Genomic DNA, 15,359 nt, shown 5'->3' with positions numbered 1-15,359 from the left:
CCACATACACACACACTCCACATACATATATACACACACATGTCCATACACATGAGTTTGCACACATACATGTACACATAACACACACCACATGCATACACCACATTCACACACACTCCATACACACACACACACACACACACACACACACCCCACACACACACACACACACACACATTTGCTCCCCAGGACTATTCCCCTGACCCAGAAGGCCATCTTCATATGACATCTCCTCTTTCAGACTACTCACATGTCTAAATTGGGTTTTTCTCGAGCTTGTTGCATGGCACTAATTAATGGTCATGTTAGTGTGGCCCCTGGGGAATGTTCTGACTCTGGATTGCTTCTTCCCAGGATGCTTCTACACCTTGCCCTTCTGCCCTGACACACCCGTTCCTGTTCTTTCTAACTTTCTCCAGCCGCTCTGTCAACTCTGGTAGTTTCCGCTTCCAGAACCTCTTCAGAGAGCATCCAGTGGGGAATAGTGTACGCTCCCTAACTCCAAAGGCCTGTAACTTACAGACTCATGTGAAACGTCCTGCAGACCTTGGTGCCATTTACCCAGAAATGAAGTGAACCAGCCTGTCTATGGCTCAAGGATTCTGTGTCTTCTTCTCTCGCCAACTGTAGGAACTGTAAGAGAAGCGGGTTTCTCCTCAACACAGCTCCATAGTGGTGGTGGCTTTGGGAGACACTGCTTGAAGGTGGAACATTGTGGAACATTGTCCACTTTCCCAACATGCTCTAGGGCCCATCTTGGCTCTTGGCGCGTTTTGGAGAGGAAGGGAGGGAGGGTTGGTGCCGAGAGTGGGAGCCAGGCCCATCGAGGTCCCGGGAGTGAATGCGGCATTGTTGGCCAGGCCAGAGTCACAGATAATTACCTCAATTAGTGACAATGGGAGAGTAATAAATACAGGCTTAGTGTCTCCTACCCCACCAGGGCTCCGAAGATTAATCCAGGCTGACGGGCGGGCCCTGAAAGGCGTGATGGACAATTCATTAAACTCCCCAAATGCCGCACAACCTGGGCGTGAAGGCTGAGTTAGCCCCCTGGGGGCTGCGCCTTTGTCCTGATTGTGTGTCTCCGCCACAGCAGAGCCTAGCAGCCCCTAGAGAGCCGGGAGGTGAGTGGGGCTCCCTGAGCCGGGCCAGGCGGAGGGGGGATTAGGCCTCGGTCTGGCCCTGGTTGCCCTGGCACACTGGCCCGGCCTGACTGGAATGTCCGTCGGGGGGAGCGGACCGAGCGGAGGGGCGGGGCCGACAAGGTGGAGTAAGGGGGGCACACAAAACCAGGGGCAGGAGGAGTTAATTAGACGCCAGCCGAGGAGGGCGAGGGGCCACAATAGGGCTGAAGGGCCGCCAGGGACGGCCCCTTCACTTCCGAGGATTAATAGGGAGAAGGGAGAAGGGAGGGGTTCATCCCTGGAAGAGGAGGGCTGCCCCTCTTGCTTAGATGGGCACCTACTTAGCAAGTCTGGGAGGCAGGACACTCTAGTAGCCTGGTCCATACCCTCGGCATCCTACAGAATGGTTGTTCCTTCCTACGTGTTGGTTCACAGCAGTCACACAGAGGATGGTTGGGATGAGAGGAAGAGAAAGATCTTAGTCATCAGGAAAAGCAAAGGAGGCAGCATATTCAGGGGTCTTGTTCTCAGCCCTCTTCTCTAGCCCCTCATATAACTACTGTGACACAGTGCTTGTGCTGGATAGTACCCTTCCCTTCTCTTCAGAGGTTGCCAGGTCCCATCGAGCAAGCTAGCGCAGAGGCCTGAGCTGATGTCACCCAGGAATAGGGTGTGTGCACTGAAGTGACTACTACACCCGCTCAGTGAATGGATGAACAAACCAGCTACTTCTTAAGGAAGTAGCCCAGTGACTTGCCTGGCATTGAGCCCTTTCAAGATGGACATATGGCCATATACCAGGGAGGGTGTGGAATCCTATGCCTAAGGTAGACAGGGCACACGTCTAAGGTGGCACATTCGCCTGGGAAAGGTTAAAAAAAAATCAATAGATATTTCAGTATCTGGTTGGAAGCTCCACTTCCTCCTGGGCCTTCCTCCTGGGCCTTCCTCCTGGGCCTCAGGGAATAGGGCAGCCCTGGCTCCTCCCTAGGTGCCACCCCACCCTACCCCCTCCCAGGGGATGACAGGGGAAGAGTTGGCGGCAGTTCCCTGGGGCATATTTATAACCTGCTGCTCTCTCACCAACCCAGTGTGTCTGCTTTTAGCCCAGACGGGGGAGGGGGCCAGGGGGTGGTCTGTCTCATGCCTGGCCCTGGCTTGGTGTGGAAAGTGTGAGTAAGGGTGAGCGGTGGGCAGCCCTGCACGGATATTCCTGCTCATGCCACAGCCAAACAGCTTATTTTCTCCTCGTTTTTGTTATTTTCTTCCCTGGAGCAGAGGACTGAGCCTGCCTGGGGCCGTAGGGAAGGGGGGCTGGACCCTCGGGTATTTGCAGTTACCACTGACAGGGTTTTTCCGAGGTGCTAGTGTCAGGGTGTTTGGGGAGTCAGCCTGCTGACCCCCCAGGGACCATGCAGCCCTCTGGCTGTCTCGGTCCTCTCAGCTTTTCCGCCACCCCTGGGATATTTCAGGACTCCGGCTCACTCGTCCACGCAGCTTTGACTGAGGTCAGCTCCGTGACCAGGGTCCCTGCCCCCTGGGTCCCTGCCCCCTGCTGTGTAATTGCAATTGCGTGGCACCTGAAGATCGGGAGTGGGTGGAAGCTTCAGGAAGGTGCGTCAGGAGTATTTCTGACGACATTACCTTATGGTCATCGCCCTGTGTTTTGAGCCCTGAGACTCTTTCGAGGTACGCCTCCCCCTCCCACTTACTGATCTACTGATCCAGCGAAGACAACACAGGTAATCATGACAAGAGACTCCTCCACTACTAGGCGACATTTGTAGATCCCACAGCCCCTTCACCCCACTGCCACCCCATCCTTGGGGATCAAACTCACCCCATCCTTGAGTCACACATTTTCAGCACTTTTACCTGAAGTGTTTCCTTTTATTTGTGAGTGCCATATTGGGGCCTGGCCTTATTCTGCATTTTCCCACAGCTGCACCCTTCTTCCAAGTTCCAGGCCCTGGAAGAAAAAAAAGGCCCATTACGAAGGCTTTTCTGTGCACACAGAGGCCTTTCCCTGTGTGCCTGTTAGGTTGACTGTGTTTGTTGGTGTGGTTGATTCCTTGGCTGGACCTCTGGCTTGTAGCTCACTGTGCTGCCAGTGATTGACATAAGGATGGTACAGAAAAGGTGTCACCAGTAGGTGTCCACACAACCCAAACTGTCACAGACACTATGTCATTTGGAGCCTATCACCTCCTTAAAGGACAATGACAAATATTTGAATACTCTCAATATAGGGTCAAAGCAAAGGAGACAGAAGACAAGAGATGAATACCCAGTTAGGGACAAAAGGGGGTTGGGGGAGAGCTCTTTTTCCAAGTCCTGCAAAGTCACCTCCGCTCAACAGTTTCCAGGCCCATAACTTTACTTCCTGGGGTAGGATTTGGGTGAGGTTGGTTGGAGGTGGCTTGGGTTGCTTCATTCTGTTATTTCTTCCTAATACTGGGCATCAAGCAGCAATGGCCCAAGCTTACACACTCTCACACATGCATACTCGTGCACACACAGAGATACACGTGCACACACACGTGTACACGCACGTGCACACATGCATGCTCACACACACGTTTGTGCCCTGGGACAGCCCAATAACTTCTTACTTTGGGAGAGCTGGGGAGCTAATAGCTCAGCTTGGGTTAGGACTGACTAGTCTCTGCTGGATGGTCTTCACTGGAGACCCAGAGCTTCTTCGATGTCTGATAGATATCCCAAGTTGGATCCGCTCATCAAAAGTGAGCCGGTACTAACTTTGCCAATGGAGAGAAAGGGAAAGAAATGTTACTGCAGGCTTGAGTAGGCCTTGAATCTGCTTCTCTACCCACTCACCAAGTCCAAAAAGGGGTCAGACCAACAGGGGTCAGAGTTCATGCCGCCCCCCCCCCACCAGAGTTGATAGCCTACAGTGACAGCAAAGGGTTCTGGGAAGAAGAAGAAACTCTCAGGTTGATTGAGACCAGTTATGGCTCTTGCAAAGGTGGGGGTCTTCTTCAGGTTTTCAGGTCCTCTCTTGTGGGGAAGGGGCTATGATGAAAGTCAGATACTGGGGTTTAGGAAGGGTTAGTGTTCCCTGAGGCTGGACAAGGAAGGAAGGAGAAAATGACCAGCATCAGGCTCAGTCCTGTGAGCAGGATTCTTATCCTACTAACTGGTGACTGCAAGGACAGAGGTGGCCAACAGGTAGTTCATAAAGGGATCCTCATTCTGTTTCCTTGTGGGTGTGGCTAGCTTACTGATTCGGTTGTGGACCAATTACTCTCAGGGTTCCTTTTGATTGAGCTCTAGGTCTCACTCCTGTCTGGATGCTTAGGTTTCTGCTCCTTTCTTCTTTCCTTTGAGCATCTTTAAGCTTTCTGGTCCAGGTCTAGGGCCCACTGTTAACCCATGACTTTAAAAAAAAATATTATGTATACAGCATTCAGCCTCCATGCATGCCTGAAGGCCAGAAGAACACACCAGATCTCACTATAGATGGTTGTGAGCCACCATGTGGTTGCTGGGAATTGAACTCAGGACCTCTGGAAGAGCAGCCAGTGCTCATAACCTCTGAGCCATCTTTCCAGCTCCAACCCATGACTTGTTATCTGGATGTCCCTTACCTCTAGGCTGGGGTTCGGGTGCTAATAAAGTATTTCCAAGTCTTGTAGGAGAGAATGGGAGATGGGCCTTCCCATTGCTCAAAGCTCAGACTCCAGTAGAGGAGGATGACCATCCCAGGGGTGATGATACCCTTTCTGCTTGGGCTTTTTTTTTTTTTTTTTTTTTTTTTTTCCTCCTTCAGGACATGGTCACAGCTATCATTTCACTGTAGCTATCTCCCCAACTCTTGTACCAGGAGAACTAGACTCTTGGTGTGGTGAGTCCCCATCAGGTCAGCATGCTTGTCTTCATCACTTAACTGATAGAATAAGAGAAAGAACCCTGCAGGAGCTCCTGAGCAGGCCTTTCTCTCAGGAGACCTGGATCCCCAGTCGGCCTCATTTAGGGTCATCCAAGGGTCAGGATCTCAGGGTCCTCTTGCAGGCCCAGGAAAAGAGTTCTTCAGCAACTATATCTCTTCTGTTTGGTTACTGGAAACCATGTTGTGTTCTGGATTCAAGGACCAGAGTCATTGATAAAAATAGATATTTTATTCCTCAGAGGAAGATACTACAGTGGTGGGGGCGAAGAGCCACTAATAGCTACAGTGGAAGGAAATACTGATCCGGTGGGCAAGGGTGTCTTTGAGAAACTGAATGAAAGAGAAAAGATCGAATAACAAAAAGGCTGGCAAGCCGAACAGAGGAGTGAGGTGGGGTGAGGGTGGTCTCTGCAACCCAGGCTGGAACCCAGCACAATAAATAGTTTTATTTACATAACCGAACGCGTGGCTCTGCGGCCACGTTTTCGTGCAAATTATTTACACTCTGATGAGGAGGCAGGACAGGAAGGGGTGGGAGGTGCTGACGGAGGCATGGTTCACAGCTGTTCAATGGCTCCAGGACAGAGGCTAGGAGAATGTAGGTTTTTTCCGCTGGGTCCCCCAACCTCATTTCCCACGTCGTTACAGCTTTCCTTGCCCTTTCACCTCGGAAACTCTTCAGCTACAGGTGGGAGGGGAAAGGCCTTGAAGCCCAGAGGTGTTGGTTAGAGAACGTAAGAGACCTACATGGACCCGGAGACAATCAGAAGGTGATACACACACAGAAGTCACCAGGCACAATACATCAGGGACCGCAACACCTTCACGAGCTCACCCCCCCCAACCTCCACCCTCACCCCAGAAGAAGAATCCTCCTCTCACCCTCTGGTCAAATTGGGGGGCAGTGCAAAACGGGTCTCCCGCAAAGAGGGAGGGAGGTAGGCTGAGGCAGGGCCCTCGGGATGGCAAAAGGGTTAGAGCTGCCTCAGGCAAGTGGTTTTAGGAGTCCCCAGGTAGGAGGTGGGAGAGATTGATCGCTATGAACCCCGGGACTGTGGCTGGACGCGCTAGGGTGGGCGAGCATCAGGGCCAGCGAGTTTGTCTGAGGAGAACTGGAAGGGAGCGCTCCCGGAGGCGCAGCGCCTCATAGACACTCGTGCAGTACGCGCGTGTGCGTGCAGTTGCGGCAGCTGACGTGGCAGCACCAGTGGAAGGTGCAGTTGCAGCGCTCTGTGACGCGCTGCGTGCGCGTGCGGTGGCCCCGGCCGCAGCACAGCAGCTCACAGCCGTCCAGCGCGGGAGACGAGCTGTTGCAAGCTCGCCCAGCGGTGCCAGCTGTGCCCAGGCGGCCACTGTACGTGCAGAAGTTGGGCGATTTCTCGAAGTAGACGAGGTCGTGAGGGGAGGGCGGCTTGTGCGCGGGGTCTTCGGGCTCCAGGCGCAGCAGCTCCGCCCGCGATGCGCGGTTGCTGCCTCGGTTGCCGTAAAGGACGCGGGAGGCGCCGTCGAAGCGGTCGCGCAGCACGTCGCCCACGGCGCGCAGCGTGGGCAGCCGCATCCAACACGTGCGCACTGTGCAGGAGCCGGACATCCCGTGGCATTTGCACTCTTGGCGCATCTCAGAGAACACCGTCTGGGGGAGGAGGAGACACGGAGGGAGGGAAGGAAAGGTCAAAGCCAACATCCCACGAACCACCACCCAGACCTCCCCACCCCCACCCTAGTCCGGTCATGTGGATGCTGTGGAAACGTCAGCCAAGGTCCAGGTGTAACTAAGCTCGGGAGAGAGGGGAACTGCAAAATGGCCCGCCGAGATAGGGACATTCGGCCAGACTGCTCCAGCGAGTCACTTTTGATCTTTCAAAAGTGTGCAGTGGAGCCATAGCAATACATCCCATGTATTGATAGCCTGCTAACCTCTTCTATGCGACATCAGCTCAGGAATCCCTTTGCCCTCAGCCACCGCCTCTTCTCTGTCTTCCCTCCTAGAGTCCCACTCCCCCAGGAAGCCCCCTTCCCTGTGCCTCTGTCATTGTGGACCGTTACTTCTCCCCTGCCACCGGCTCCCGACACACCGACGTACCGTGCGCCCTGCCTCGTTGTTGTGAAGGTTCATGAGGAAGCGGAGGTCCCGCCCCTTCTCCCCAGAGTCCACGAACTCTCGTCCGAAGAGGCGCCCGAAATCGATGTTGTCGCTGCAGCCCCCCCAGTGCCAGTCGGGGCCCCCAGGACCGCGCCGACGATAGTCGCAGGTACAGGACTCGATGGAACCTTCCGAGCAGGAGCGTGCCACCGAATGTGTGACCCCGGCGGAGGTGATCGCGAAGATAAACGCTGTTTCTCGGCAGCCTGTGGGTGAAGCGACCCCGCACCAGTTGAGAGGACGCGTGGGGCCAAGTCAGCACCCTCTTCGGAAGGCTTGGTACCCTACAGTCCCACGCCCTTGGAGTCCTGACAACTCGGGAAGTGCTGAAAAGCTGGACTCCAGGTCTCTCAGAGAAAGCAGGTGCGCGTGCGCGAACCCTGAATCCGGTCTCCTCGCCACACTTTCCTGAGACTCTAGAGCCTTGGCGGGACAGCTCCAAGAGGAGATCCCAAGTAGACCGACTCTGCAAAGCCAAGATCGCTCTACCGGACCAAACTAGTATTTATTGGCCGTGCAAACTTTGCTGGGTGCGAAGCACAACCCTGGAGGCCCTCAGAGATCCGCTTCCCAGGCACCTCTGAGGAAGGCTAGGAAGAGAGGCAGCTGTCGCCTGGCGCCCACGATCCGGAGTTCCCTTTCTGTGGGTCAGCGGCTCAGGAACCTTAAAGATCATGCTCAAGACGTATGGCTGGAAAGAACCTGGTGCTGACCTTTGTTAGCGCCCGGCACCAGGGGACCCGCAGGTTGATCACCCTGGGACGTCTTCCCTGCCTTCGCCCGCCCATGCCCTGGAGCTGACCCTGCTTTTCCCTTAATCCCGGAAGCGTCGCTTTCCTGGGCACCCACCTCGGTTGACGATCTTGCCGAAGAGGTGGGGCCCTGGGGCAGTGGGGCAGTTCCAGCGGCGGTTTCGGAATTGCCACTTGCACTCTCGCACTGCACTCTGCAACCCTCCGCTCACGCTGTGCAGGATCCCGGGGTTCTGTCGGATCAGTCGTCGCTGCTTGCGGCTCAGGAGCTGTAGACTGGGCTCTAGGACCAGCTGCAGACTCTTGGAATCCGTCAGCAGGTTCGTGGAAGAAGCTATGTTCACGATGCCCCTGGTAGGACGCATAAGGGGTTCAGTCCGGGACAGGAAGCTTGCGTCCTAACCATACAGGCTGTACCACCCTGTCCTTGCCTGGCCCTACGGCCTAGAGAGAGCAGCAGAGGATCAATAATAACGCTCCAGAGTCTGGTAGAACTGAGCGGCAGGAGCCCTGAGTCTAGTGAGTGGTCAGAAAAGGCATGACCACCTTAGCTCTTCCGTTTTTCTTCAAGTCAGCTCTTGAGGAGAAACCCCACCTGCAGCCTTGCCCGCCTTGAAATACTCAGGAATTCCACTCCCTTCTCACTTCTTTTCAAAGCTAATATCTGTTTTTTTTTGTTGTTTGTTTATTTTCTGGTTTTTTTTTTTTTGGTTTTGTTTTTTGGTTCAAGACCCGAGGGACACCTGAGTACCCACCACAACAGGCTGGGACCTGTTGCTCAGCGGAAACGGGGTTGTATTAAGTGTGGATGCTCTCTGAGCCTGGTGTATCTGGGCTTCTGCATGCAAAGGATGCGCCCCACTTCAGGAGAGCTAGTTCTAGGTGAGAGCACCCTGGATGTGAAGTTACAGTGCAGGAGGGAGACTGTAGATTGGTGATGCCCACAGCGTGGGAGCTGGGTAGGGCCGGTTCCTGGCTCTTTGCCCCAGGACAAGTGGCGGACCCCGTACTCGCTCACTTACCACCATCGGCCACTACTGTTGGCAGCCAGGGCTGCGGGCAGAGCGGTCAGTGCCAGTAGCAACGTAGCAGAAACCCAGCTGAGCAGCAGCGCCCAGAGCCCCATGGCCTGCCTGGCCTTGCTGGTTCTCTGCTGCGGTTCTGGCGACTTTGGTTGCTGCTCGCGACGGTGGGACTGGACACAGCAGCGAGGGCAGTGGTGAGAGTTCTCAGGCCGGCTCTAGTAAGTCTGGAGGCGGGCCGCAGGCAGCATGGCTCGCTGTCCTGGCTGGTGGGCTGAAGCAGCCACTGTGGGAGGCACCGCCTCTTATAGTTGCGGCTCTGACTGCGTTGAAAAGAGGCTGCCCCTCCAGGCCGCACTAAAAGCACCAGGGCACACTGGCCAGGGCCACAGACAATGAGTAGCGAGTGAAGCTGTGGCTGTAGCCGATCTGAGCAAAGAGCTGACAGGCTAACCGTCGGGGCTCACCCCCGCCCCCTGCCTGGTGGCCCCCGCCTCCAGGTCTGCACTGGCCGTCGACCCCTCCCCTTGGGATGGCCTCCCACGCGCGCCGGCCTCACTCTTCTGCGCGTCCGGAGCACGTCGGGGACTAGCATCCGCCAGGGGGCGCGGAGACAATGTACTGGGGACAACCTGTTTGCAGCCTGGATTGCCTCCCCCCACGCGCCGGTGGGGCTGTCCTCTCGATGTCCGTCCGTCCCCTCCGCCCCCCACGCTGTGGTCCCTTCTCTTCTCTATCCTGAATGGCAGGATGAAGGTTGTGGTTCTAGCCAGCGACTCTGTGGAGACGCTTCCTCACCCAGGAACCCCGACGGCTGGACAGAGAAGGAAAAGAAGGAGACAGAGCATGGGTGGAGCTGTGGTCAGGGATTCCCGGGCGTGGGGTGTAGGGGTAGGCTGAGCAAACCGAGCTAGTGGCAGAGAGAAACTCAGAAGCACGCAGCAGTTTGCCTATGTGGGTTAGGGGAGTGTAAGCATCGGTGTGTCAGGTCATCGGTGTGAGATGAAGTGAAAGTGTACATGTGTTCTGAGGGTGCGTGCTCCTGTGTACGGGTGTATCCAAAAACTTCTAAAGAAGGACGTTTTGAGCCCTTTCCAAATAATTGTGTAATTTGGCCCAGGACAGGGAGAGCATGAAGTCATTTTGTTACAGTCACCACTTAAAGCAGTGTATCAGGAAGGAGGTGGGGGCTATGGCAGGAGAGGTCCAGAAGACTGAAATTGTGTTTGCAGGTGGGTGCATGGCTGTGTGTGTGATTAACTATGTGCACCCAGAGGTGTCATTCTGTCACTCTGGGTACCTTTGTCACTCTATGGCATGTTGAGTCAACCTGTGCTTGCCATTAATGGAGGGAGTCGTGAAGACAATGATGAAGAAGAAGATGAAGCCCTGTTTCTCTGGCAACTAGGCTCAGAAAGGATGGGACAGCCCAGTAAGTGTCAGATAGGGTTGAAGACCCGAAGAATGCTCACGGGAAGAAGCTGGTCTGTTTTGGTTTTGATGCTGTTGCTGGGTTTTGTGATTGGATCTTGTGTGACTATACCTAACAAAGATTTAGTGTGTAGGGGCTGGAGAGATGGCTCAGGGGTTAAGAGCACTGGCTGCTCTTCCAGAGATCCTGAGTTCAATTCCCAGCAACCACATGGTGGCTCACAACCATCTGTAACTGGATTCAATGCCTTCTTCACATAAAATAAATAAATAAATCTTAAAAAAAAAAAAAAAGATTTAATGTGTAGAACCCTTAATGGTCACCCGACTGCTGGGATTACAGACCTATGCCACCATCATACCTACCCAGCTCAAGATGAACAAAATTGGGGGTACAGAGAGATGGCTCAGTGGCTAAGAGCACTGGCTGCTTGCTCTTCCAGAGGTCCCTGGCTCTGTTCTCAGCACCATGTAGTTGCTTACAGCCACCTGTAACCTTCAGGTTGTAAGTTCCAGGCAATCAGGAGCCTTCTGAAGCCCACTGACACCAAGCATGTACAGGTGCACACATATATCCAAGGAAAACACTCACACATGCATCAAATACATCTAAAAAAGACTTTTGAAAAGATGAACACATTCGTGCCTCCGTGTGTTCTCTGATTTTTGTTGGATTTTTTTCCTCCCAGGTTTCTGCAGTGTCCCCAACACCCCATTTCCCCCCCCCAAGAGCCTCAACTCTTCCACTGTGAATTCTTCTTTCCTCCTGATTCCGATTATCTTCAGGGCCAAAGCAGCCTTGGATTATGTGGGATACAGAGGGTACTGCCAGCCTGGTTATCATGCACCACTACCTCACAGAGAAGGGTCCCTCCCCCACTAGCACACAGAGAAGTGCCCCTCCCCCAGGAGCTTAATATTTCTCCTCTCTTCCATTTCAGGGAGGAAACACTTGGTAAGGCAGTGCCTCCAGATTCCAGGTTCCAGCTAATAAATGAACCAATGTCAAAGCCACATCTCCAGACGGGGTAGAGTGTTTGCCTCGCATGCATAAAACCCTGGTCTGGATCCTCAGCATTGCAAAAGCCAGGAATTGGTGGCATATGGCTGTAACTCCAGCACTTAGGAGGCAGAAAGATCAGAAGTTCAAGGTTATCCTCTACCTCCTGACATTCTGGAGAGACTCTCAAAAACCAAAAGCAAGACCTGAGGTGGTGCACACCTATAATCCCAGCACCTGGAAGGCAGAGGCAAATGGATCTCTGTGAGTTTGAGGCTAGCCTGGTCTACATTGAGAGTTCCAGGGCAGCCAGGGCTACATAGAGAGTCCCTGACTAAGGGGAAGAGGGAGTAGGTAAATGCACTTGCTGCCAAGCCTGAGGATCTGAATCCCTGAGCCCCATTGGATAGAAGGAGAGAAGTCTGACCTCTGACCTCCACAGGTATACAGTGTCCAATGTGCATGCAGACATAGGGACAAAGTAAATCAGAAAAAAAATTAAATGTAGGCTGGACAGAGAGATAGTTCATTGGCCAAGAGGACTGACTGCTCTTCCTGAGGACCTGGGTTCACTAATTCCCAGTACCCAGGTCAGGCAGGTTCTCACTGCCTGTAATTCCTGCTCCAGCTTCCTCCAAGGGCATTCACATGAAATGTGAATACACATATGAACATAAATAAAAAGCTATAAAGTAAACCTTAAAACAAATTTTTTTTAATGTGGGTCTGGAGAGTTGGCTCAGCAGTTAAGAGCACTGACTGTTCTTCCAGAGGTCCTGAGTTCAATTCCCAGCAACCACATGGTGGCTCACCACCATCTGTAATGGGATCTGATGCCCTCTTCTGGTGTGTCTGAAGACAGTGTACTCATAAAACAAACAAATAATTCTTAAAAAAAAAATTTTTTTTAATGTGTGAACAAAACAACAGCAACAAACCAAAACAAAAGGCCTCCCCCAAACAAAGAAGGCCCAGCAGCTGAAAGGGTTTGCTGGCAAGCCAGGGGACTTGAGTTCCATCCCTGGGACCCACTTGATGAAAGCAGAGAGCTGACTCTAAACAGTTGTCTTTTAATCTTGGCAAGCTTGCACGTGCACGTGCGCACACACACATACACACACAGGTGCATGCATGCATGCTCACACACGCACATGAGCACACACACACACACACACACACACACACACCAAGAAGATTGCTCCAAATGTGAGACGACCCTGAGGTATGTAGCAAGATCTCAAACAACAACAAAGTAATAATTAATGAAAATACAATAAATAATCCCCAGACCAACTCTGTGTGGGGGTACATGCTTGCTAGTTCCAGAACTTGGAAGACACCAGGCTTGGTGGCACCTGTTTTTAATCCAGCACTTGGGAGTTAAGAGACAAGTGAGTCATAGCTGTGAGTACAGCCTGAGGTATGTAGTAAAATCCTATCTCAAACCCAAACTCAAGCTCAGTTTTTTTTTTTTAATTTATTTTTTTATTTTTTTGTGTGTGTGTGGTTTTTTTTTTTTTTTTTTTTTTTTTTTTTTTTTTTTTTTTTTTTTTTTTTTTTTTTGTCTTTTTTTACTTTTTTGCTTTGGGGGGCAGAGGGATCTTACTGTTTTTTGTTTTTGTTTGGTTTTCTAATCCAGAGTAGCCCTGGCTGTCCTGGAACTTGCTTTGTAGACCAGGCTTGCCTCAAACTCAGACATCTGCCTGCTTCTGTCTCTAGTGCTAGAATTAAAGGCGTGCCCCACCATAGTTAGACTTAATTTTTGTTTTCAGTATTTTGTCTGCCTGAATGTATCATGTACATGCAGTTCTGCCTTATGTATGTGCATGCAGTTCCTGCAGTGACCAGAAGAGGGCTTCAGATTCCCTGGAACTGGAGTAACAGGTACGTGTGTGCAGGCAGGCACTCTTAAATGTTGAGCCATCTTTCTAGCCTCTGCTTGGTTTTGTTGTTTGTTTGTTGATATAAGGTCTTACATAGCCTAGGATGGTCTCAAATTCAAGATATGGTCTTAGCTAACCTTGAACTTCTGACCTCTCTGCCTCCACCTCTCCAGTGGAGATTAGAGGCATGCTCCCCCGGACCTGACAGCCCCTTTAAACTCAAAGCCCGTGTACACTCTTTCTACATTCTTAGTGGCTCAGTGGCTGCCAGGTATGCAACAGAGCAAGCTGGGGTCCCTTTTCAGAGTTGACACAGAGAGAAAATGATTTGTTAGGTCTGGCCTGCCACCTCTTTGGGACCTCTCGTTTCTGTATCTTCTGCTTTTTAAGTATGATTTCGCCGGGCGGTGGTGGCGCACGCCTTTAATCCCAGCACTTGGGAGGCAGAGGCAGGCAGATTTCTGGGTTCGAGGCCAGCCTGGTCTACAGAGTGAGGTCCAGGACAGCCAGGGCTACACAGAGAAACCCTGTCTCGAAAAACCAAAAAAAAAAAAAAAAAGTATGATTTCTGACTAAACTACCCAGGTCTGATGCTAAGGAGCTTGACTCTCAAATCAACCTTTCCCTCTAAGAAAGAAGTGACTGATAGATTTAGTTCCTGGGGCACTTGTGGTGAATTTAACATTTTAATCACTCGAAAAAAAAAAACAAAACCAAAAAAAAAATTTTAATCACAGTGTGTGTGTGTGTGTGTGTGTGTGTGTGTGAGAGAGAGAGAGAGAGAGAGAGAGAGAGAGAGAGAGAGAGAGAGAGAGAGAGGAGTGTATAAGTGAATGAGAGAGAAAGCTATAGAATACATAATCAGAGAACAGCTTGGAAGAACTGATTCTCTCTCCTTCCAGTACAAAGTTTCCAGTGATGGAACCCAGGTCTTTAAACTTGGTGGCCAGTCCCATAGCTCCCTGAGTCATCTCAGTAGCTGTGAATATGTTTTATACGAGATGTACATCAACCCAAATGAAGCTGGGTGGAGTTGGTTTTTTGTTGTTGTTGTTTTTCGAGACAGGGTTTCTCTGTGTAGCCCTGGCTGTCCTGGAACTCACTCTGTAGACCAGGCTGGCCTCGAGCTCAGAAATCCTCCTGCCTCTGCCTCCCAAGTGCTGGGTGGAGTTTTAAAAATTATTTATTTTCAGTTCATGTGTTTTGCCTACATGTATATCTGTGTGGGAGTGCTGCATTCCTTGGAACTGAGTTATAGATGGCTGTGAACTGCTATGTGGGTGCTGGGAAACGAACCCAGGTCCTCTGGAAGTGCCCTTAACTACTGAGCCATGTCTCTAGCCACTGAAATTTTATTATTTATTTATTTATTTATTTATTTATTTATGGAAATGTCCTTCCCAGGCTCTCTCTTAGCCTAGTATACCTGCTTCCTCCAAAGATTAATTCCTGAGGTATAATATGGAATGGTCCAGCATCCCACACAGGTGTATAAGCCAGGGGTTTCTGTAAATGGTACCTCGCACAGATGGCTCAAGGGAATGGGCAATATAGATGAGTAGCCTGACTCTGTTCCTGAGAAATTCTTCACCACCGAGGCCTGGGAAATTGTGATGATTTGAATATGCTTGGCCCAGGGAGTAGCTCTATTAGGAGGTGTGGCTTTGTTGGAGTGGGTGTGGCCTTGTTGGAAGAAGTGTGTCATTGTGGGTGTGGGCTTTAAGACCCTTATCCTACCTCCCTGGAAGCCAGCACTGTCCAGTTTGCTTTCAGAACAAGAGGAAGAACTCTCAGATCTTCCTGCACCATGCCTGCCTGGATGCTGCCATGCTCCTGCCTTGATAATAGTGGATAGAACCTCTGAACCCGTAAGCCAGGCCCAGTTAAATGTTGCTCTTTGGGCTGGAGAGATGATTCAGTGGTTAAGAGCTCTGACTGCTCTTCCAGAGGTTTTGAGTTCAATTCCCAGCAACCACATGGTGGGATGCGATCTACAATGTCACCATCTATAATGGTATCTGATGCCCTCTTCTGGTGTGTCTGGAGACAGCTACAGTGTATTCACATACATAAAATAAATAAATAAGTCTTTCA

General features: G+C 51.7%; 1 protein-coding gene across 1 annotated transcript; it reads right to left on the bottom strand.

Moving 5' to 3' along the window:
* Positions 1 to 5,319: 5,319 nt before the first annotated feature.
* Wnt1 (Wnt family member 1) lies at positions 5,320 to 9,225 on the bottom strand. Its single transcript, XM_034517243.2, has 4 exons — positions 8,952 to 9,225; positions 8,027 to 8,280; positions 7,118 to 7,383; positions 5,320 to 6,667 (listed from the first exon to the last, which is right to left on the bottom strand). Exons 1-4 carry the CDS (start codon positions 9,053 to 9,055, stop codon positions 6,179 to 6,181), a joined length of 1,113 nt encoding a protein of 370 aa, XP_034373134.1. The 5' UTR covers positions 9,056 to 9,225; the 3' UTR covers positions 5,320 to 6,178.
* Positions 9,226 to 15,359: the final 6,134 nt, after the last annotated feature.

Source organism: Arvicanthis niloticus, chromosome 13 (assembly GCF_011762505.2).
Source record: "Arvicanthis niloticus isolate mArvNil1 chromosome 13, mArvNil1.pat.X, whole genome shotgun sequence".
Taxonomy (NCBI): Eukaryota; Metazoa; Chordata; class Mammalia; order Rodentia; family Muridae; genus Arvicanthis; species Arvicanthis niloticus.
This window is presented reverse-complemented; position numbering and strand designations above follow the sequence as displayed.